The sequence below is a fragment of the Rhinoraja longicauda genome, chromosome 7, assembly GCF_053455715.1.
Source record: "Rhinoraja longicauda isolate Sanriku21f chromosome 7, sRhiLon1.1, whole genome shotgun sequence".
Lineage (NCBI taxonomy): Eukaryota > Metazoa > Chordata > Chondrichthyes > Rajiformes > Arhynchobatidae > Rhinoraja > Rhinoraja longicauda.
The window spans coordinates 18,046,994-18,069,748 of NC_135959.1; the positions used below are offsets into that span (position 1 = coordinate 18,046,994).

Sequence of the window (22,755 nt, forward strand, 5' to 3'; positions counted from 1 at the left end):
GGGATTTTGGCCTTCATTACAAAGGGGTTGCAGTTGTAAAATAGGAAAGTTCTGCTGTTATTGTACAGTGTTGGTGAGGCTTTGTCTGAAATATTGCATCTGTTTTGTTCCCCTCACTTAAAAAAACTATAGTAACATTGGAGGCAGTCCAAAGGAGATTCATATCAGCTAATTCCTGATACAAGAGGGTTGGCCTACCAATAGAGAGCAAATAGTTTGGGCCTATATTTCTTGGAGTTTAGAAAAAATTAGGAGTGACCCTATTCAAACATAAGGTTCTGTGGTGCCTTGACAGGGTAGATGTTGGGAATGCTTTCACAAGTGGGAGAGTGCAACCAAGGTGACATATGTATAAGGCGAGGCTGGCCATTTTAAATGCAGACTGATAAATGGAGTTTAATGTGGGGAAGTGTGAGATCAGGCACTTGGGTACGAGAAGTTTAAAGGCAGATTATCTGGATGGAGAGAGACCACAAATGAATGAAGTACAGAGGGAATATAGGTGTTCTAGTACATGAATCACAAAAAAACACATTTAAAATCACAATCACATTTAAAATGACAGGCCCTTTCAGATAATTTTAAATGAGATTAGTAGAAATTTCTTCTCACAATGAATAGTGGCTCTCTGAATTACTCTGCCCCAATGTATGGTGCAAGCTGGATCATTGGAGGTATTTAAAGCAGAGATAGATAAATATTTGAAATATCGAGGAATAGAGGAAGGAGAAATAGCATAGAAGAGGAAATGTGGAGAGCACAGATCACCCATGTTCATATTGAATGACAAGGCAATGACCTACTCCTGTACCTATTTTCTCATGTTCTTGGGTAGTGCTCTGCACTGCCCCACAGTCTATGAGACCAGACAACATATCCAATGTAGTACTGAAGACCTGCACCTCAGAACCGGCTTATACTCCGGCCAGGCAATTCCAGTTCAATGTGAAATTATGGAAAATTGTCCATGTACATCCTGTTCGCTAAAAAGCAGGACAAATTCAATCTAAGCTCAATTATCAGCAATGCAATTGAAGCTGTCGTCAACAGAGCTCTCATGCAGCAGCTGCTCACCTGCTCATTCGTGCCCATTTTGGGTTGCACCAGGACCACTCCGCACCAGACCTCACTCAACCTTGGGCGACAGTGGACCGAAGATCTGAATTGCAGAGGTGAGGTGACAGTGGCTGCTCTTAGACATCAAGGCAACATTTGACCGGATGTGGTATAATGGAGGCCAATCATTCCAGCTCCAGGACATCACTTCATGAGTTCTTCAGGACAGTGTCCTTGGCCCAACTATCTTCAGCTGCTTAATCCCCATTTCTGCTTTTCCTTCCATCATTAGGTCAGAAGTGGGGATGTTCTCCAATGACTGAACAATGTTCAATTTTGTTCACTACTCCTCTGCAAATAAAGCAATCCCTGCCTGCATGCAGCAAGACCTCGGCAACACTCAGGCATGGGTTGATAAGTAACATTCTCTTTAAAAGAGTGCTGGGCATTGACCATTTCCAACAAGAGGCGGTCTAACCACTTACCCCTGACATTTAATGGCCGAGTCTCCATCATCAATATTCTGGGGTCACCATGACCAGAAATTCAACTGGAGCATTCACATAAATACTTCACTCCAAGAGCAGGATATCCTGACGCGAGTCACTCACCTCCTGACACCCAAAGTCTGTGATGGAACACGCTCTACTTGCCTGCATGAGTACAACTCCAACAACTGTAAAGAGGCTCAACATCAGGACAAAGCAGCACACTCGATCGGCACCCCACCAACCACTCTAAACATTCATTCCATCCACTGCTGTGCAGTGGTTGCAGTATGTACCAGCAAAATAATGTGCTGCAGTCACTCACTCAGGCTGCTGTAACAGCACCTCCCACACTCTCAACCCCTACACCCTGTCAAGTAGGTGCATAAGAACTTCACCACCTCAGATTTCCTTCCAAGTCACTTGCTATCCTGATATGGAAACTTATCACCTTCGTCATCACTGGGTCCATATCATGGAGCTCTCTATCTGAGAGGAATGTGGGAGCACCTTCTGCAGAAGGTCTACAATGGCTTTGGAGGGCAGCTCACCAGCACTTTCTCAAGAGCAACTCGGCGCGACAAATTAATCTTCCAAAATATATAAAAAATAAATTTCTTGGCGCTGCCCTCCAACCATGTGGCACTCCCTCAGACTGCCCTTCTGACAGTCCTGTGCTTCCTCGTTCCTGCCATTCCCACAGTGTGGCCCTCCCTCTGTACTGGCCTTCTAGCAGTGCTAACTTCAGGCTAAAGTTTTAATTCAAATCTCTGGGAAGGGATAGCACAGCTTCAGTTTAGAAGTTTGATGGGACATGGACTAAGTGCGGGCAAATGGGACTAGCTTAGATGGGACATCTTGGTTAGCATGGACGAGGGGCGCGTTTCCATGTTGTATGATTCTATATGAGCTCTCTGATGACGGTAGTCAAAGCCCGAAGACATCATCCACTGATGCTCGTATAACATTAGCCTTCTGTCAATGGCCGTTAGGGAAGAAGTTCGTGAATTAGTAGTCACAAGCATTGTTTGCTTGAGAAGCTTGGGACATTTCCATTACACTCATTAAAGATGCACTATGCCTCAGACTGAAGTTGCCAATTAAATGGGCACTTATCCTGGATCCTAACTGGGTCACTCTCTCTCATGTCCAGGAAAGTGGCTGGTAATCAGCCTGTAGAGGATATCCTGTGAGAGGAATTGGCCACTTTTTGTTTCCAACCAAACGGCTTGCTTCTACCTTGTTGCTGACAGTTGTAGTATATATCAATAAGAGTTTGCAAATCTTCACTCGTTACATTGCTATGGCTAAATGATTTAAATAACGCTCTCCTAGCCTGGAATATATCACTTGCCCTGTGTGACACACCCAAGATTAACTCCTAACATGCTTTTGATAATTGACATGAAACCGTTCCAGGTATAATGATTTATTGGTAGGGTGCCTCTGACTAACCAACACTCTGTTATATGGTTTCTGCAGACATGTGTCAATAGAATATACTGACTTTACTCTAGAACGAGTATAAGAAATGCAAAGGTAGACACAAAATGCTGGAGTTGCTCAGCGTGCCACGTAGCATCTCTGGAGAGAAGGAATGGGTGACGTTTCGGGTCGAGGTGGTCTAGACCCGAAACATCACCCATTCCTTCTCTCCAGAGATGCTGCTTGTCCCGCTGAGTTACTCCAGCATTTTGTGTCTACGATTTAAACCAGCATCTGCAGTTCTTTCCTACACATAAAACAATACAAAGGTATAATTCACTTGAGGAGATGACAGCTACTTGTCAGCGTGCCACAAACAACAGACCAAAGGCAAAATAACTACTCAGCAAAGGTTCCACTTACCAATAATTGAATCCCTCCGAAAGACATCTCTATCAAAAATATAAAACGATAGGTAGCGGAAGCTTCTTGGAATTTCACAATAGAAATCTTCACCATAAAACGGGCTGAAATGAGATATTAGTCTTTCTTAGTTTACTTAAGTTCAGCAATGGACGATAGAAAAGACGATTTTTTAATTAAACAGACACCATTAGAAGTCTGATGTAGAGTCTGAAGAAGGGTCCCAACCCAAAACGTGAACTACCCATGTTCACCAGAGATGCTACCTGACCCGCTGAGTTATTCCAGCACTTTGGGTCTTTTTTTGTAAACTAGCATCTGCAGTTCCTCATTTCTACTATTAGAAAACCTTCAGATTACATGCAGTCAAAAGGTTGTTGGTCAAGGTGGTGCAGAGAAAATGCTCACTGATAACTCAGCGAACTCAAGTTCAGATTTTGCAGCAGTTGGAAAATTTGAACACAATTAAAAAATTAAAAATAAGGGGTTGATACCAGCGAGCAGGCTGTTAGATGGCTGTCAAAATCCGGCTGATCCAGTGAATCCTATTTGGCAGAAAGCTTGCCAACCTCACCCAGTCTTGGCCAATACGTCACTCCAACCCACAAAAATGCCATTAACTATTAACCACCCAGTAAAAAAGGTCTCGACCCGAAACATCACCCATTCCTTCTCCCCCAAGATGCTGCCTGACCCGCTGAGTTACTCCAGCATTTTGTGTCAATCACCCAGTAAAGTTGCCTGCTGCACCAAATTCAGGGGAAGAGCAATAAGTGGTAATCATGACACAGAGAACAGTCCAGTACAGGAACAGCATCAACGGCCCACAATGTCCATGCCGAACATAATGTCAAGACCAACTCTTATCTGCCTGCACTTTATCTATATCTCTCCATTACCTGAATATCCTTGTGCCTATCTAAGTCTCTTAAATGCCACTGACGTATCTGCCTCCACCACCACCTCCAGCAGTACGTTCAAGGTACTCACCCCCCTCTATGTAAAAAAATTATCCCACACATCTCCCTTGTCCTTCTCACCTTAAAGGTATGCCCTCCAACTTTTGCTATTTCTATCCTGGGGAAAAAAGTTTGGCTGTCTACACTGTTTATGTCTCATAATTTTACATACCATATATCATTATACATTAAATATCATTCCATTGAGTGTGAATAAATGCAAAGTGAAAGGCCAGAAGATAACTGTATGCAGACTAATGACACTGCCAAGGGTAACTGGTACAGAATAAGACTGCAAGGAATATGGAAGCAAGTTTGAAATGGCCACTTGCTGGAACACGTTTAGTTTGAATGGACAGCAGCTGGTTCACTGCAAGGCAATTAATGTCAGCTTCCAGAGTCTGCAAGAAAAGCGTTGAGTTTGATGCTTCATATTCGAAAATTACTCACAGATGTCAATTACTTGCTCAGTGCATTTGTTGCTTAAATTACAAGCAGTAGGTTTCAGAATGGTGGAGACAAAATGCATAATGGAATTGGCAGCACACAGGTGACGGATCAGAAAAGGCCATTCAGCCAAACACACCTTCCCTCCAAAGCATTCACAAGGAAGCAGACATGCATTTATGTCCAGTCTTTCACCTCCTCAGTATGCCCCAAAGCAGTCAATGATGCAGTGCACCAATGCAAGGCATACAGCCGCACATTTGTACAAAGATAGTTCCCACAAATTACAATGACCAGAAATTCAGTTTTTAAGTGTTGGTCGAAGGAGATATAATGGCCAGAGCAACAGGAACATAAGTCTTGGCTCTTGGTTGAAATATGTTTTGTGAGTTAACAGAGGATTGAGGTTTTGTAATCCGACGTTAAAGGCCATTTGATACGTCTAAGGGGCAGCACGGGGGCGCAGCGGTAGAGTTGCTGCCTTACAGCGCCAGAGACCCAGGTTCGATCCTGACTATGGGTGCTGTCTGTATGGAGTTTGTACGTTCTCCCTGTGACCGCGTGGGTTTCCTCCAGGTGCTCTGCTTTCCTCCCACTCTCCAAAGACGTACAAGTTTGTAGGTTAATTGGCTTTGGTAAAATTGTAAATTGTCCCTAGTGTGTAGGATAGTGCTAGTGTACGGAGTGATCGCTGGTCGATGTGGACTCGGTGAGCCGAAGGCCCTGTTTCCGCACTGTATCTCTAAAGTCTAAAGTAAAGTCAATGGAATAAAAGGAACAGGAACAGCACAAACACAGAATTGGCTCTTGGTGGGGAAGCTGGGACCTGTGTTGTTTATTGGACGGGAGGGGAGTGCACAATACAGAGCCGCAGGATTCACAGTACCAGGACCTCTCTCTTCGCGCTATGCAGGATTGAATTGCACCTGCGAGCACATGGCACAATTATGAACTCTGGACATGGCACCGTAGTCGAAAGCAAGCTAAGAGAAAGACTGAAAATAAACCACGAGGATATAATCAGCCCAGGATGGGCGTGGGCTAGTAAATTGCAACGTGAGGAAGTGTGAGATGACACATATTGATAAGACTATTAATTAGGCCCAAATACAAGCTAAATGTTCACATTTAAAAAGACGCATGAGAAGAAATCTTTGAAGATGAACAATCCAGTTAATAAAACTCAAGGATATTGGACTGTTTAAGTCAAGTCAAGAGTGTTTTATTGCCATATGTCCCGAAACAGAATAATGAAATTCTTACTTGCAGCAGCACAACAAAAATGTAAACATAGCACTCAGTGGATACCATAATGAACGACAAAAAAAGTTTAAAAAAAATTAACTAACTAAGAATCAAAGTGCTGGAATAATGCAGCGAGTTAGGCGGACTCCTTGGAGAACGTGGATAAGTGACATTTTGGGTCGAGCCCCTTCTTCAGACCAGCTTAAAGAAGAGTCCTGACCCAAAACTTCACCTATCCATGTTCTTTTAGGATGCTGCCTGGCCCAATGAATTACTCCAACACTTTGTGTCTTTTTTTACAAACCAGCATATGTAGTTCCTTGTTTCTAAACGAACGAACTAACGAACTAACTAACTAACGAACTAACGAACTAACGAACGAACTAACCAACAAACAAACAAACCAACTAACTAACTAACTAACTAACTAACTAACTAACCAACCAACCAACCAACCAACCAACCAACCAACCAACCAACCAACCAACCAACCAACCAACCAACCAACCAACCAACCAACCAACCAACCAACCAACCAACCAACCAACCAACCAACCAACCAACCAACCAACCAACCAACTAACTAACTAACTAACTAACTAACTAACTAACTAACTCTATATAAAACCAAAAGTCCAAAAGCCCAGAAGTTGTGGTAAATCCCTGTAAACACAAATTTAACACCAGTTGGAAAACTGTGTCGGTGTTGGACGCGAGGAGAAGATTCATTGATATTCTCAATATCTCTATGGCTCATGGCTGCTCAAAATTGACAGGGTGCACTCAGGGTGGTGAGTACCTTGAGCATCACAAACCAAGAGCACACAATGGTCCAGCGTAAAATGGTGCAAGGTGCACACCACCTCACAAACCACTTACCCGCCTGGCCCATCAGGCACCGCCCGCACAATCTGTTATTTTGTATTTGTATTGTACTTTAATATTTTGTTTGGCATTGCTTCAGATTGCACTGCAATCATTTGCACGATTCTGCTGTTTTACATTCACTGTGGCATTTGTTGTATCTATCGCTACTATGTATATGTTTGCTCTGTGAGCTTCATGAGAAGAAAGAATTTTATTGCACCCTCATGATTATGACAATAAACATCTGAATCTGAGTCTGAGGTTAAATTTTAATCAAATAACCTAACCAATTTTTTAAAGAGCTGAGTAGGCCTGACTGGCAGAATGGCTTGCTCCTCTGCAAAGCAAATCTACAATAGTATGAGTATTCAGTTCTGGGGTAAAGGCATCACTGATAATGCACCCCTTACTCCAATTCCCTTCACTCCTGAACTGAAGGGCCTCTGTGTCGGAGTGGAAAAGTCAACCAAATCCTTGAGTGTCTGCAGCCAGGTCAGATACGGACTGCTGATTTCCCCTCTCTAAAAGAACATTAGTGCATTGGTTAGGTATTAACATTAGGCGAGGTGACCAAAGGGTCAAGTCAAAGGGCTAACTTTTAATTCGCGCCTTCTCGGAGGACTAAGAGGTAGAAATGCGGTGACAAAAATGTAAAGTTTCAAATTTTTTGGGGGTTTACATCAATACTTGCATTAAATAATAATTCTGACAAAATTTATTGGAGCATATCAACCTTATACCTCACAGCCTCACAGTACAACTTTTTTGAACAAAGGGCCAGCCTTCAAATAAAAAGGGTCAGGTTCCTAGACAGACACTGCTCAAAATTGCAGCAAGCTGTAGTGAGGAATGTTTCAGAAGACTCCATGGGGAAACAAAAATCAAAAGCATAATTTCTCCCTCTGCCATTTAGCCCCGCCAGCCGCACGTCTTTCAGAACAAGATGCTTGTAAGTTGAATATTTCGGCAGAGGGAAACAGGGAGGGGATACAGGAGATTAATGTATTTGTTCCATGGTTGACTGTTAGAATGAGGCTTTTGTGCAGTTCCCCATCTGGTTTTGATTTGGTGCCAGATGACACCAATTAATTAGCATTCATCACAAAGACCAGGCTAAGTTTGGGTGATTCAATAAACCACAGGTCCTACATTACTTCAGAATTTTAAGAATCTCAACATAATGGCTGTTGTTTTGGTCAGTATCAAATCACAATGAGCCATCAGCAGCAGTAATGATTCCCCTCCCCCCCCCCCCCCCCCACCCACACCCCACCAACAACTCCCTCCCTTCCCATCCCTCAACCTGCTCTTACTTCTCTCCTGCACTTAATTCCACAATCTCCACACTCTCACCACCTCAACATGACCTAACCCCCTGAACACATCTCTTGTTCCCTCACTCTGCTGTTATCTCAACGCCTCTCCTCTCAGAGTGCCCTTTCTCTTTGAATCTCCCTCTCCCTGCCATATTTCACCCTAACCTTCTGGTTCGGGTTGCCAACTGTTCCGTATTAGCCGGAACATCCCGTATATTGGGCTAAATTTGTTTGTCCCGCAAGGGACCGCCCTTGTCCCGTATTAGGCCCGGGGGGCTCTGTAGGCCCGGACACTGTAGGCCCGGATACTGTAGACCCGGGGGCCGCTGTAGGCCCAGACAGTGTAGGCTAACGGAGTGTGTTTGGGGAGCGGGGCCGAGTGTGTTCGCCTGACGGAGGTTGCATTGCAACCCACCTCCCGGCCCGGCCGGCCGCCATTGGTGGAGAGGGAGTGCGTGGCCGCTGGCTGGGTGAGGTCACGTGGGACGCGGGCGGTGACGTCACCTTTTGTCCCTTATTTGGGAGTTAGAAAGTTGGCAACCCTACCTCTGGTTGACATTGGGATCTTCCTGGCTCTGACAAGAATGCAGAGCTCCGTCAGTGCTTTAGTCAACATTCCCCAACAAAACAATTCAACCCATCAAAATAGTTGAGTTGGTTATGCATCTTCTTGGCTGTTGCTGGGCTCTTTCTTTGCGCCATAATCTGCCACATTTGCCGAATAGCACCACTTACTCTTCCACAATAATGTACTGTGTGTGCATGGCTTTGGCACGTTCTGCTCAGCCAATACTACCTGTCCATGCAACCACCTTCTTCATTATCATTTGATGTCAGTAGCTTAGTAAAGATGAGTCAACTAAATTGCTCCTCTCACCCAACCCTATCCCATGATGGAAAGAGCTAAACAAACATAATGCGTTTCCCTGAGTAACATCCCCAGACCTCACACCCACCCCTCCTTGTTCCACCCTTCATCGACTGGCCCCTGTCTCACCCTCGCCCTCCACCCTCTCCTCCTTATCCCTCTCCACTCTCAGTTCTGATGCAGGGTTTCAACCCAAGATGATTCTCTCTCATTTGATTTGTCCAACCCGCTGAGTTTCTACAGTTAGTTTTTTGCCCACACTCATCTCTTGGATTATCTTGCGAACACTGACCTTGTCATGATACTTGACTGGACACTGGAATGCGAACAGGCCTTTCAGCCATTTGGGCCTGCTCTACCAATGACTGAAATTCAGGATGGTCCGTATTATGAACTCCATCTCCCCACCTTGCTCTGTAATCTTTAATCCCATTATACTATGTAAAACCAACAATTCCTGTCATGACATTCTCTATTAATCCCCATGCTTGGCAGATTTTTGAGGGAGGAAGTTCCAGATTCCCACTACCCCTTGTGTGACCTTGAGCTTCCTGACATCACCCCTGAAAGTCTGGCTCTAGTTTTAAGCTTTTGCCTGTATGTTCTGGGCCCACAACCCACACCATAAACAGTTTCCCCTTTTCCACCCAAGCAAATCTTTCAATCCCCCTTTAATCTTCTACACTCAAGAGAACACAAGTCCAATGTGCACACGTGGACTTAATTGATTAACTCTGTAAACCCTGGGGGCTGTAGAGGAATAAAGTGGATTGAAATTCTGAGCGCTGCTTGAAAGAAATATTCCGGTCACTGAGATTGCTGGCTTGCAGCCACTGTTCACCACTATTCACTCACAGCAATCCTCGGCAGCAACAACAAAAACTGCTCGCAGCAGGTCTTCACACAGATTTCAGTTTTGTGTGCATGATAAAAAATAGTGAGACAATCTCACTTTAGTTTCCCAATAGAAAACAAACAAAAAGAACTTTGAATGTTCAATTGGCGGAGCTGAAGATGTAATGCCTCTTTATATGTTTGTCAAGGGAAACTCTTGTTCCAACGCTGGCTCTGAAATATCTTATCGGAAGGAAGAGTGACAAGCAAAATCCCTGGTCTCATTCATTAAAGCCTCTAATGCTCAACTGCAAAGATTTGAAACTGAACAACAAATGGGTGATCAAGGATATTGAAAATGCAGGGGCTTAAGCCGAGCTGCTTAATGCATGAAGTTGGCTCAAGGCAATCATTTAAAGCTGAATGGTGGGACACCTTCCAAATCTCCCCCAATGCTCTGAGCATAGCAGATGCCAGGATAGCTCCAGACTCCATCAGCTGAGGCATCAACAAAGCTTGTTTGTGCCTTTCAACTCCAATGTCGTACTCTGTCTGCATACCTGTTGAAACAGTGGACCGGTTATCCAACAGCTAAATTACCAATAAGACTTGGGCATTCTGGATGTAGAAATAGGAGTAGTCAGGATTTTTGGGCAGCTCCATGATTTCAAACAGAAAATTATTTCAAACAGGGCAGCACAGTGGTGCAGCGGTGAAGTTGCTGCCTTACAGCTCCAGAGACCCGGGTTCAATCCTGACGATGGGTGCTTGCTGTACGGAGTTTGTTTGTTCTTCCCATGACCTGCGTGGGTTTTGCTCGGGAGCTCCGGTTTTCTCCCGCACTCCAAAGTTGTACACGTTTGTAAGTTAATTGGCTTGGTAAAATTATAAACTATCCTTCTTAGTATGTGTAGGATGTAGTGTTAATGTGTGGGTATCGTCCCTGGTCGACGTGGACTCGATGGGCCAAAGGGCCTTTTTCGCGCTGTGTCGCTAAACTAAACTAAACTAAAGTGAGCTTCTAGATTGTGTTCCCAGCAGGTAAGGTGGGAGTTAACCCATTGCTTTCTCAAGAGAGCTGCTCCAGTTTCTTAGTGGTGCTGAATTTCATCATATGAAGGTCTACCCGACTCCTCTAAATGTGTAGCCATCTTGATGTACCAACTTCTCCCAAGTTCAAGCTACAATAATAAAATCTGACACTAAGTCACATAAGATGATGTTGGGGCATTGTCAAAAGTTACATTTTAAGGAAATGAGTAAAGTGGGAGATTTTGGGAGGGAACTCTAGGCATAGAAACTCCGTAGCTAAAGGCTCCTTCCCCAATAGGGGGAGTGATTAAAATCAGCAATGATTCAACATCTGTCTCTTTATGGATGACACAGCTGGTCTCTGAGATTTTTTGAGTTGGTACTGAACAAGAACATTTTAGTTTCTTTTCTCTTCAATTTCTTATGTTCCTTTCGTGTCTTACTCGGAATTAGTCAGCTGAGAATGGGTAGGAGTGTGCACGCAGGTTTGATGGATTAAAGTCTACGGCAATTATAAATGTCCATACTTAAAACTATCAATCACTCCAAGGCGAAGTGGGAAGTGGAAGCAGTGGGAAGTGAAACCCATGGTCAGAGTGGCTGTCGGATTCACACCTCAGGTGATTTTACAGGTACTCGTCTTTCTTGATAGACATTCTGGAGAGAATAAAAACAATTGCCCATATACGCTGCCAATGCCTGAAGCTCTGAGTTGTGAGTAGGAGTTAGTAAAGTGACTTACTCCCCCTTCACCTGCTCTGCTTTTGAAGGGATGGGAATTATCTGTTGCGGGATGTAGTTTGCTTCATGGCTAACAAATATATTCCCTCGCCAGGTGCCACAACTCATGATCAACTCTATGTCAATGAGTGTTATGTGTTCAAGTCCAGAAACAAACCATTCATATGGCATGACACGCCAGTGCATAACTAAGAATCCTGTGGCACCACTATGAAGAACAGTAAGGGAGAACTCTCTGGTGCCCGGCTAACGTTTGTCTCTCATTGTCTAATCATGACGCCTGGCTGAGGTATTGTGTACAGACTGGCAGCCATACTCCTACCACTCAACAATTTCCACACTATCAAATTATTTGGTTGGCTATGAAAAGCTTTGAATACCGTGAGACTGATGAAAGATGTTTTAGAAATGTAAGCCATACTTATGTTCTTTGTAGGTACAAAGCAAAATATGCAATTGCTTTAAAAATCTCTGCAAAGCACTCAGCTAGTTCCCAAAGAAAAACTGCACCTACTCCTCTCCATTCAATTTACCATCACACTTGAAAAGCCCATTCGAACCCTTCACCAAACACACAATCCCCTCTCATCATCAACGGTCGATTTGACAAACATTTACGCTCCGTGTGCCAAGGCTTGCAGGATCTCCCGTTTGCTCTCCATTTTAACCCCCCTTTCCATTCCCATACTGATCTTTGTGGTGCAGGCCGCCTACATTACCAGACTGAGGCCACTTGCAAACTGGAGGAACAGCACCTCATTTTCTGCTTGGGAAGCTTACAACCTAATGGTGTAAACATTGAATTCTCCAATTTTAGGTAACTACATAACCAGGGCGGCATGATGGCGCAGTGTTAGAGTTGCTGCCTTACACTACTTGCAGCTCCAGTGACCTGGGTTCAATCCTGACTATGGGTACTGTCTGTACAGAGTTTGTATTTTCTCCCTGTGATCACGTGGATTTTCTCCGAGATCTTCGGTTTCCTCCCACTCTCCAAAGACGTATAGGTTTGTAGGTTAATTGACTTGGTATAAATGTAAATTGTCCCTAGTGTGTGTAGGATAATGTTAATGAGCGGCGATCGTTGGTTGGCACGGACTCGGTGGGCCGAAGGGCCTGTTTCCGCGCTGTATCTCTAAATTAAACTAAACTAAAAACCATTCCCCACTCCGTTCTCCCCCATATATCCCCTCTCCCCCCCTCCTCCCCTGTGCCCCACCTGGACTTGCACCTATTTCTCCCCTTCCTACCCCTTATACTGCTTCACTAGCTTTACAATTCGCAACTCTTCAATCGTTTTGTCTCACATCTTCAGTCTTTTCATCTCTGACCTTTGTCCAACCATCTGCCTATTGTCCAACCATCAGCCTAAAACCCCTCCTCACTTGTATCAACCTATGAGTTGCCAGGTTTTATCATGCCCCTCCTCTCGTACAGCTTTCTTACCCCCCCTTCCACAATCAGTCTGAAGGAGGATCCCAACCTGAAACGTCAACTATCCATGTTCTCCAAGATGCTGCCTGACCCACTGTTACCCCAGTATTTTGTGTCTTTTTTGTAAAAAAGCATTTGCAATTATTTGTTTCTAAAAGCAAAATGAGAAAATGCTTTGAAAACTGAAAAATCGCAGTTAGTAACTAAACTGCACATTTTCCTCTCCATCCCAATCTATTTTACCACCTCACTTGGAGAGCTCATGCTATTCTTTCACCAGCTACACATTCTCCTTTCTAAACACAACCCTGTGATGCCAAGTGCTAATCTCAAACATGTTATCAGCAATCAAATTGTATGGTTCTCGGAGGATTTTAATCACAGTCAAATGCACTCAGCAATGCTCATGCCAAACTAGTTAACATGAAAATAGATTCTCTGAGGTTCCTCTGATCCAAACCAACTTTCACAAAGATCAAATTTAGATAAAATCACCTCAATGTTTAGTGTTCTCTAATTAAGAGGTAATTCTGTTTAATCAGACTATTTCAAAGCATTAGATCATGAGTTGACTGACAGGAATGTTCTGAATGGGCCAAGCCATAATTGCACCATCGCTTCTGAATCAGAAGATTGTTGTTTCAGGACCACCTCCTGAGATTTGACAAAGAAAAACTAAGCTCACATACTCAACGCAATACTGAGATAGTGCTGCACTATTAGAGATACAACCTTTCCTTTGAGACGTACAGGTATGTAGGTTAATTGGCTGGGTAAATGTAAAAATTGTCCCTAGTGGGTGTAGGATAGTGTTAATGTGCGGGGATCGCTGGGCGGCACGGACTTGGAGGGCCGAAAAGGCCTGTTTCCGGCTGTATATATATGATGATGATATGATGACATTTAGCATTTAGCAGAAGCCTATCTTCCTTCTCAGATGTACATGAAAGAATGCATAAAATCATTGGATCGCCTTTGCGAAGAGGGAGGAAACTGGAGAACCCAGAAGAAACCCATGCATATGTAGGGAGACCATGTAAACATAGACAACACTTGAGGTTGGGATCGAACCTGGGTCTTTGGCGCTGTAGGGCAGCAGCTCTACCAGCTGTGCCGCTGTGCCACTGTCATATTCCTGTTTGTGAGAACTGGTCCCCAATTCATCTCATTGTCCAATTGGTGCTTTGGGAGTTTGCGGAAGTGCTATAGAAATGCAAGTCCTCCTTCCTTCCATCTTTCTTTCTGAACCAATGTAGATTCTCAACAATACATCAATTGCAACTCATTCCAATAGTCACACATCAATTCCATACACAAGTTCAAAACCAGTAGGATCTGTAGATGCAAAGAGTAGGATTTAACGGGCCCTTTTCAGAATGGCAGGCAGTGACTAGTGGGGTGCCGCATGGCTCGGTGCTGGGACCCCAGCTATTTACAATATATATTAACGATTTAGATAAGGGAATTAAATGTGACATCTCCAAGTTTGCGGAAGACAAAGCTGGGTGGCAGTGTGAGCTGCGATGAGGCTGCAGGGTGACGTGGATAGGTTGGGTGAATGGGTAGATGCATGGCAGATGCAGTAAAATGTTGATAAATAGACAATAGACAATAGACAATAGGTGCAGGAGTAGGCCATTCAGCCCTTCGAGCCAGCACCGCCATTCAATGCGATCATGGCTGATCACTCTCAATCAGTACCCCGTTCCTGCCTTCTCCTCATACCCCCTCACTCCGCTATCCTTAAGAGCTCTATCCAGCTCTCTCTTGAAAGCATCCAACGAACTGGCCTCCACTGCCTTCTGAGGCAGAGAATTCCACACCTTCACCACTCTCTGACTGAAAAAGTTCTTCCTCATCTCTGTTCTAAATGGCCTACCCCTTATTCTTAAACTGTGGCCCCTTGTTCTGGACTCCCCCAACATTGGGAACATGTTTCCTGCCTCTAATGTGTCCAATCCCCTAATTATCTTATATGTTTCAATAAGATCCCCCCTCATCCTTCTAAATTCCAGTGTATACAAGCCCAATCGCTCCAGCCTTTCAACATACGACAGTCCCGCCATTCCGGGAATTAACCTAGTGAACCTACGCTGCACGCCCTCCATAGCAAGAATATCCTTCCTCAAATTTGGAGACCAAAACTGCACACAGTACTCCAGGTGCGGTCTCACCAGGGCCCGGTATAACTGTAGAAGGACCTCTTTGCTCCTATACTCAACTCCTCTTGTTACGATGTGAGGTTATCCACTTTGGTGGCAAGAACAGAAAGGCAGATTATTATCTGAATGGTGTCAGATTAGGAAAAGAGGAGGTGCAACGAGACCTAGGTGTGCTTGTACATCAGTCACTGAAAGTAAGCATGCAGGTACAGCAGGCAGTGAAGAAAGCTAATGGCATGTTGGCCTTCATTACGAGAGGATTTGAGTTTAGGAGCAAGGAGGTCCTACTGCAGTTGTACAGGGCCCTGGTGAGATCGCACCTGGAGAATTGTGTGCAATTTTGGTCTCCTAATTTGAAGAAGGACATTATTGCTATTGAGGGAGTACAGCATAGGTTCACCAGGTTAATTCCCGGGCTGGTGGGACTGACATATAATGAAAGAATGGGTCGACTGGGCTTGTATTCACTGGAATTTAGAAGGATGAGAGGGGAACTAATAGATACATATAAAATTCTTAAAGGATTGGACAGGCTAGATGCAGGAGAAATGTTCCCGATGTTGGGGGAGTCCAGAACCAGGGATCATGGTTTAAGAATAAGGGGTAGGCCATTTAGGACTGAGATGAGGAAACATTTTTTCACCCAGAGAGTTGTGAATCTGTGGACTTCTCTGCCACAGAAGGCAGTGGAGGCCAATTCACTGGATGTTTTCAAAAGCGAGTTAGATTTAGCTCTTTGGGCTAAAGGAATCAAGGGATATGGGGATAAAGCAGGAACGGGGTACTGATTTTAGATGATCACCCATATCATATTGATTGGCAGTGTTGGCTCAAAGGGCTGAATGGCCTACTCCTGCACCTATTTTTTATGTTTCTATGTTTCTAACTGGAAGTACTCAGTTTGCCGATGATAGAAAAATAGATGGCATGTTGTGATGAGGACATGATCATATTGAATGGCAGAGCAGGTTTGAGGGGCCAGTTCCTATTTACTCGTATTCTTAATTGTTAACTCATTTGTTGTGGGTCAGGAATAACATAAAGGCAAAAATATTTTCATTTCATCATAGCAGCCAAACTATTGAGGTAAAATTAAAATTCTAATGGAAAAAACATATACCATAAGGATTTCTCCACTATTTTGGTCCGAAACACCTCCTCTTGATCCAGATTGACTGTACAGTAGCAGTCCCTCATCTTAGTTGGCCCTGGGTAGGGAGGCATGTTTTTTGCTTCTGCTGCAAGGCAAGAATAAAAACAGGTAATTGGCATTGAAATCAAAACTAAAGCAGCCCATTAAAAGTTAATTTGAAATCTTAACACAAACTACCTTCAGAAAAGTTACGATTGCATGTTGCAGATGACCTTTCTCAGCCCTTCAGGGTTACAGGTAACGTTCCTCTATTATTGTACGTTTAATATATAAAAAATCTCCAGGCTAAAGAAGCAATAATCAAACAAAATCTAACACTAATACACCAAGAGGATACACTAGGTCAATTCATTGAAAACTAGAACAAGGATGTAATTTCTTTACGAATTGAAAGGAGAAAAATGGAGTGAGTTGGAGAGGTTTGTGAGGGGAATCCAGAGCTGAGATCCGAGCAGTCAAGGGCATTGCCGTCAATGGCAGTGCAACCAAAAAATAGGGGTAATCCTAGGCTGGAATTAGTGATCTATAATGACCATGAAGAGAAACAAGAAGAAATGTCTTCTTGGCCTTGCCCTTCTCTTAATCTGCCTTAAGGGTGGAAGAAGGCAGATTAAGAGAAGGGCAAGGCCAAGAAGACATTTTACCTCAGGATACCTAAAAACATTTCACACCAAGTGAAGTGTAGAAAGGAACTGCAGATGTTGGTTTATCGTGAGGAAAAGAATGGATGACATTTCCTGATCTGAAACGTCACCCATCCCTTTTCTCCAGAGATGCTGCCTAACCCGCTGATTTACTCCAGCACTTTGTGTCTACCTTCACACCCAGTGAAGTTGGTTACAAGTCAACTGCTGTTGTAAGGCAGGTGATGATAGAGCCAATTTGTGCACACCAAGCTCCCATTAAAAGCTAGTGTGTTTAATTAACTGAGGAGATCCCTTCTTTGAATTATGCAAGGGATCTTCCACATTGACCTGCATACTTCCTTTCAGTCTGAAGGAAAACTAACCCTTCATTGTTATTCACTGCTTCCTGTTATATAACCAATTTTCTATCCATGCTGCTGGATGGTTAACTAGCTGCATCGGAAACATGTACTGAATTTCTTCCCCTTTGTAACTTTTGTTTCAATGGCGCACTCAGATGGGGCTGTGTTTCATTATGTCAGATTAAGCAAGACACTGCTTGGGTCTGAAAAGAGCCAGCAACTGAGTCTTCCTTACCCTTTTTGGGAGAGAATTCCAAAGATTTGCCAAACCTGGATGAGGAGGTTTCTCATTACAGCACTGAAACGTCTGCCTAGATTATATGAGGGATTCCAAAGAGTTGCTTGATGGTTTTATAGTGGGGTGTGCCATTGGAACAAACACTGGAGAGGGGAAGAAATTAAGTATGTGTTTCCTGTGCAGCTAGTTAACCTTCTAGCAACATGGATAGAAAATTGGCTAAAAAACGGGAAAATGGTGGCACAGCAGTAGAGGTGCTGCCTTAAATGCCAGAGACCTCGGTTCAATCCTGACTAGGGGTGCTTGTCTGCACCGAGTTTGTACGTTCGCCCCGTAACCTGCATGGGTTTTCCCCGGGATCTCTTGTTTCCTCCAACACTCCACAGACGCACAGGTTTGTAGGTTAATTTGTTTGGTATAATTGTAAATTGTCCCAAGTGTGTGAAGGATAGTCTTAATGTGTGGGAATTGCTGGTCGGCGCAGCCTCGGTGGGCCAAAGGGTCTGTTTCAGCCCTGTATCTCTAAACTAAACTAAACAGTGAACAATGATGGGTTAGTATTTTTTCAGACTGAAAGGAAGTATACAATAGTGTCCCAGGAACTGGTACTGCTTTTCTTCACATTGGAGTTGGGTGTAAAGACACAATTTTCAAATATGCACGGTAAAGCCTAGAGACAGTGAACTGAGAGGAGGACAATAATTGACCCAAAGAGACATAAGCAGACTGGTGAAATGGCAGACAGTGCCAGATGAAATGGAATGCTGAGGAGTATGAAGTGTTACATTTAAAGTGACAATCTGGGATATACTTGAATAGTCTGTTGAAAGTGCAAGCACATGGTGAGAAAGAAGTTTCAAAACATACAGGCTCCTGGAGTTCATAAATAAACATATTGTGCAAGAGTCAGGAAGTCAACGTGGACATTATAGAACACTGGCTAGACAACAACTGGAATGTTGCTCGGGTTCCAGTTGTCACACTTTAGATTTTGTGAAGACTTTGTAAAATTATTCCAAGGACGAGGAATTTCAAGACTGGAGAAATTGTGGCTAGTTCGAGACTGCAGAGATCCGATGCTTGGGCCTAAGATATTCACAAGATGTATAAACAATTTGAGTGAGGGGAACCAAATACATTTCTAAGTTTTCTCAGAAAACTTTAACATTATGAGTACAGAGGAGGATATTAGGAGATTTCCAGGGGGTATGGATAAACTGAGTGAATGGCAGATGGAATATAATGTGGAAAAACCCAAGGTTATCTGGTTTGGTACATATAACAGAAAAGCTTAGTATTTTACGTTAGTTTCATTTAGAGATACAGCGTGCAAACAAGCCCTTCGGCCCACTGAGTGCATGGATCAGTGATCACCCATACATTAGTTCTACCCTACACACTAGGGGCAATTTATAGAAGCCAATTAACCTACAAATTTAAATATCTTTGGGATGTGGGAGGGAAAAAACCCACGTGGTCACAGGGAGAACGTACAAACTCCATACAGACAGCACCTGGAGTCAGGATTGAACCCACATTTCTGGTGCTGTAAGGCAGCAGCTCACCCACTGTGGCCTCCCGAAGTGCAGCACTCACTCTACACTGCCCCAACCACAGTGAGACCCCCTCCTCACCACTCACAGTGTAGTACTCCTTCAATGCTGCCCCTCCTACAATGAGACTCTCCCTCAACACTGCCTCTCCCGCAGTGCAGCACGGCCTCAGGAGTGTTCCTCCACAGTGTTGCACACCCTTAGGACTAGAGACAGAGTGTGAATTTTGTGCAGCAAACTACAATGACAATAAAACTTTCTAGTAGTTCAGAGGTCCGGAATGCACTAACATAGTAGAGGCAGATTTCACAGGAAGATCTTTCTGAAAGGAAAGAACTTGCAGGGCTGTGGGGAAGTGGTGAGGGAGAGTGATAGCTGGATAGAGCTACATAAAGGCAGTATCCTCTCCATGGGCTGAATTCTGCTGATTGTGCCAAAGTGAAACACTACCTCTTTGTGTCAACTAATCACTGTATAGTTAGATATCCACAGGCCTTTGTGAAGTATCTGTAACACTCCTGAAAATAAAAGCTGGTTAACTTAACATAAGAGTTGTTTGAAAAGCTTGTTTCAATTACCAGAGCTCTACCCCTGAAAATGAGGTGGCTCTGGTTTCAAGGCTCACTTCACCAAATAAACCTGAGCACTTCATTACAATGCTGAGGAGTTGTTGCAGGTAAACATCCTTTCAGGTGAATACTGAGAATAACATTGCACTGTCTGAGGGAGACACGTTCTACCGATCGGTGCCCTCACCAACAATCATCCATCAACCTTTGTGGAGCTACTCAGTTAGAAAGATGCCAGTTTCATTATCACTGAACAGCTTCCTGCACTGAATCCAAGTTGGCATTCTCTAATCCTGAGAGAGTTTTACACTGTCAGTGAATCCATGCTAAGGGAGCACCGTACCATGGGAGGGGCAGTATTGAGGGAGCACCGTACTGCAGAGGGAGAGTGTTGAGGGTCTCTGAAGAAGGGTCTCGACCCGAAACGTCACCCATTCCTTCTCTCCCGAGATGCTGCCTGACCTGCTGAGTTACTCCAACATTTTGTGAATAAATCGATTTGTACCAGCATCTGCAGTTATTTTCTTATACTGAGTGTTGAGGGTGTGTTGCACTGTGCAAGTGGCAGTACCGAGGGAGCAACGCACTGTGGGAGGGGCAGTACTGAGGGGGCACCGCACTGTGAGAGGGGGTGTACTGAGGCAGCGCTGCACTGTAAGAAGGGCAGTGATGAGGAAGCGCCGAAATGTGGGAAAGGTAGTGCTAAGTGAGGGACAGTGCTGAGGGAGAGTCACATTATGAGATGCATAATACTGAGAGCGTGTCACACTATGGGAGGAGCAGTATTGAGTGGAGCATCGCACTGCAGAAGGGGCAGTACTGAGGGAGCACTGCACCATGAGAGGGTGAGTACTGAGGGAGTGCTGCACTGTCAGAGGGACACTGCCCAATTGAAGAAGCAATATTAAGCAGGTGCTGCATTGTTTGAGCTGCCTTCTTACAAATGAGACATTAAACTAGGTCCCATCCACCTTCTCAGCCGATCAAAAATTATCCTTCAGTAGATAGAAACATAGAAACATAGAAAATAGGTGCAGGAGTAGGCCATTCGGCCCTTCGAGCCTGCACCGCCATTCAATATGATCAAGGCTGATCATCCAACTCAGTAACCTGTACCTGCCTTCTCTCCATACCCCCTGATCCCTTTAGCCACAAGGGCCACATCTAACTCCCTCTTAAATATAGCCAATGAACTGGCCTCAACTACCTTCTGTGGCAGAGAATTCCACAGACTCACCTCTCTCTGTGTGAAGAAATGTTTTCTCATCTCGGTCCTAAAGGACTTCCCCCTTATCCTTAAGCTGTGACCCCTGGTTCTGGACTTCCCCAACATCGGGAACAATCTTCCCGCATCTAGCCTCTCCAACCCCTTAAGAATTTTATATGTTTCTATAAGATCCCCCCTCAGTCTTCTAAATTCCAGCGAGTATAAGCCTAGTCTATCCAGTCTTTCTTCATATGAAAGTCCTGCCATAGACAATAGACAATAGGTGCAGGAGTAGGCCATTCGGCCCTTCGAGCCAGCACCGCCATTCAATGTGATCATGGCTGATCATTCTCAATCAGTACCCCGTTCCTGCTTTCTCCCCATACCCCCTGACTCCGCTATCCTTAAGAGCTCTATCTAGCTCTCTCTTGAATGTATTCAGAGAATTGGCCTCCACTGCCCTCTGAGGCAGAGAATTCCACAGATTCACAACTCTCTGACTAAAAAAGTTTTTCCTCATCTCTGTTCTAAATGGCCTACCCCTTATTCTTAAACTGTGGCCCCTGGTTCTGAACTCCCCCGACATTGGGAACATGTTTCCTGCCTCTAACGTGTCCAACCTCTTAATAATCTTATACGTTTCGATAAGATCCCCTCTCATCCATCTAAATTCCAGTGTATACAAACCTAGTCGCTCCAGTCCCAGGGATCAATCTGGTGAACCTTCTCTGTACTCCCTCTAAGGCTAGAATGTCTTTCCTCAGATTAGGAGACCAAAACTGTACACAATACTCCAGGTGCGGTCTCACCAAGGCCCTGTACAACTGCAGCAGAACCTCCCTGCTCCTATATCAACAAGACCAGTAGAGTTATCACCACCGCCCTGGGCCAATGTTTCTTCCACAATATCACTGGAGCAGGACGTCTGACCATTAACAACTAATTGTTTACTGGAAATAGACACAAAATATTGGAGTAACTCAGTGGGACAGGCAGTATCTCTGGAGAGGAGGTATGGGTGATGTTTTGGGTTGAGACCCTTCTTTAGGATGTTTACTGGAGTCTGCTGAGTGCAGGTAAGTGTCATCCTACAACGCAACAATGAGATGATCACAGTGACGACTTGCCAGCAATTCTCCTGAGAAATGACTGCTCATTCTGGTTTCTCTGTGCACACTCACTCAACATACTGGGTGCCAGATGCAGGAAGATCTGGCCTCAACAGCAAGTCGGGGGGAGGGGGGGATTGCATCAATAGGTGCTGAACTGAACTCAACTTTACAGCAGGCCATAACTGTTATCAGGCATTTGTGTGGTTTCACTAAAATGATATGCTTTCTCAAATACTTCAACTATTTTTAAAATTAATTTGCATGTTAAATATTTTTAACAGCATTAAAAAAATTATTATAACTATTTATATATATTTCAATTGCGTCAGAAAATCCCCGATCACCAGTCTCACAGCCCAGAGGGACGGATTAAAGTAGTTTTGATGCTGAGCTAATTTGGCGTGAGTAAGTGCCACTCCCCAAAAGTAAGATGTTGCCAGAGAATGCGCCTGAAAAACAGTACAGAAATTACACCTGCAACAGAGTTTCTGGCTTTGATTTGTCCTTTTGCATATCTTTCATTCATTTGTTCTTTGTACCTTTTCATATCTCTAGTTTCCCTCTCCCCTGACTCTCAGCCTGAAGAAGGGTCTCGACCTGGAACGTCACCTTCTCTTTCCCTCCTGAGATGGTGCCTG

The 22,755-nt window shown here is 44.1% G+C and overlaps 1 protein-coding gene across 1 annotated transcript in view; it reads right to left on the reverse strand.

Annotated features, from left to right (window-relative positions):
- The window catches only part of rasa3 (RAS p21 protein activator 3), a 150,150-nt gene that overhangs the window by 65,689 nt on the left and 61,706 nt on the right, over nucleotides 1–22,755 (reverse strand). The window contains exons 2-3 of the mRNA XM_078402198.1: nucleotides 16,418–16,535; nucleotides 3,393–3,496 (exon numbers count right to left, since the gene is read on the reverse strand). Coding sequence (XP_078258324.1) covers nucleotides 3,393–3,496; nucleotides 16,418–16,535 — 222 coding nt within the window. The remainder of the gene's footprint in view (nucleotides 1–3,392; nucleotides 3,497–16,417; nucleotides 16,536–22,755) is intronic.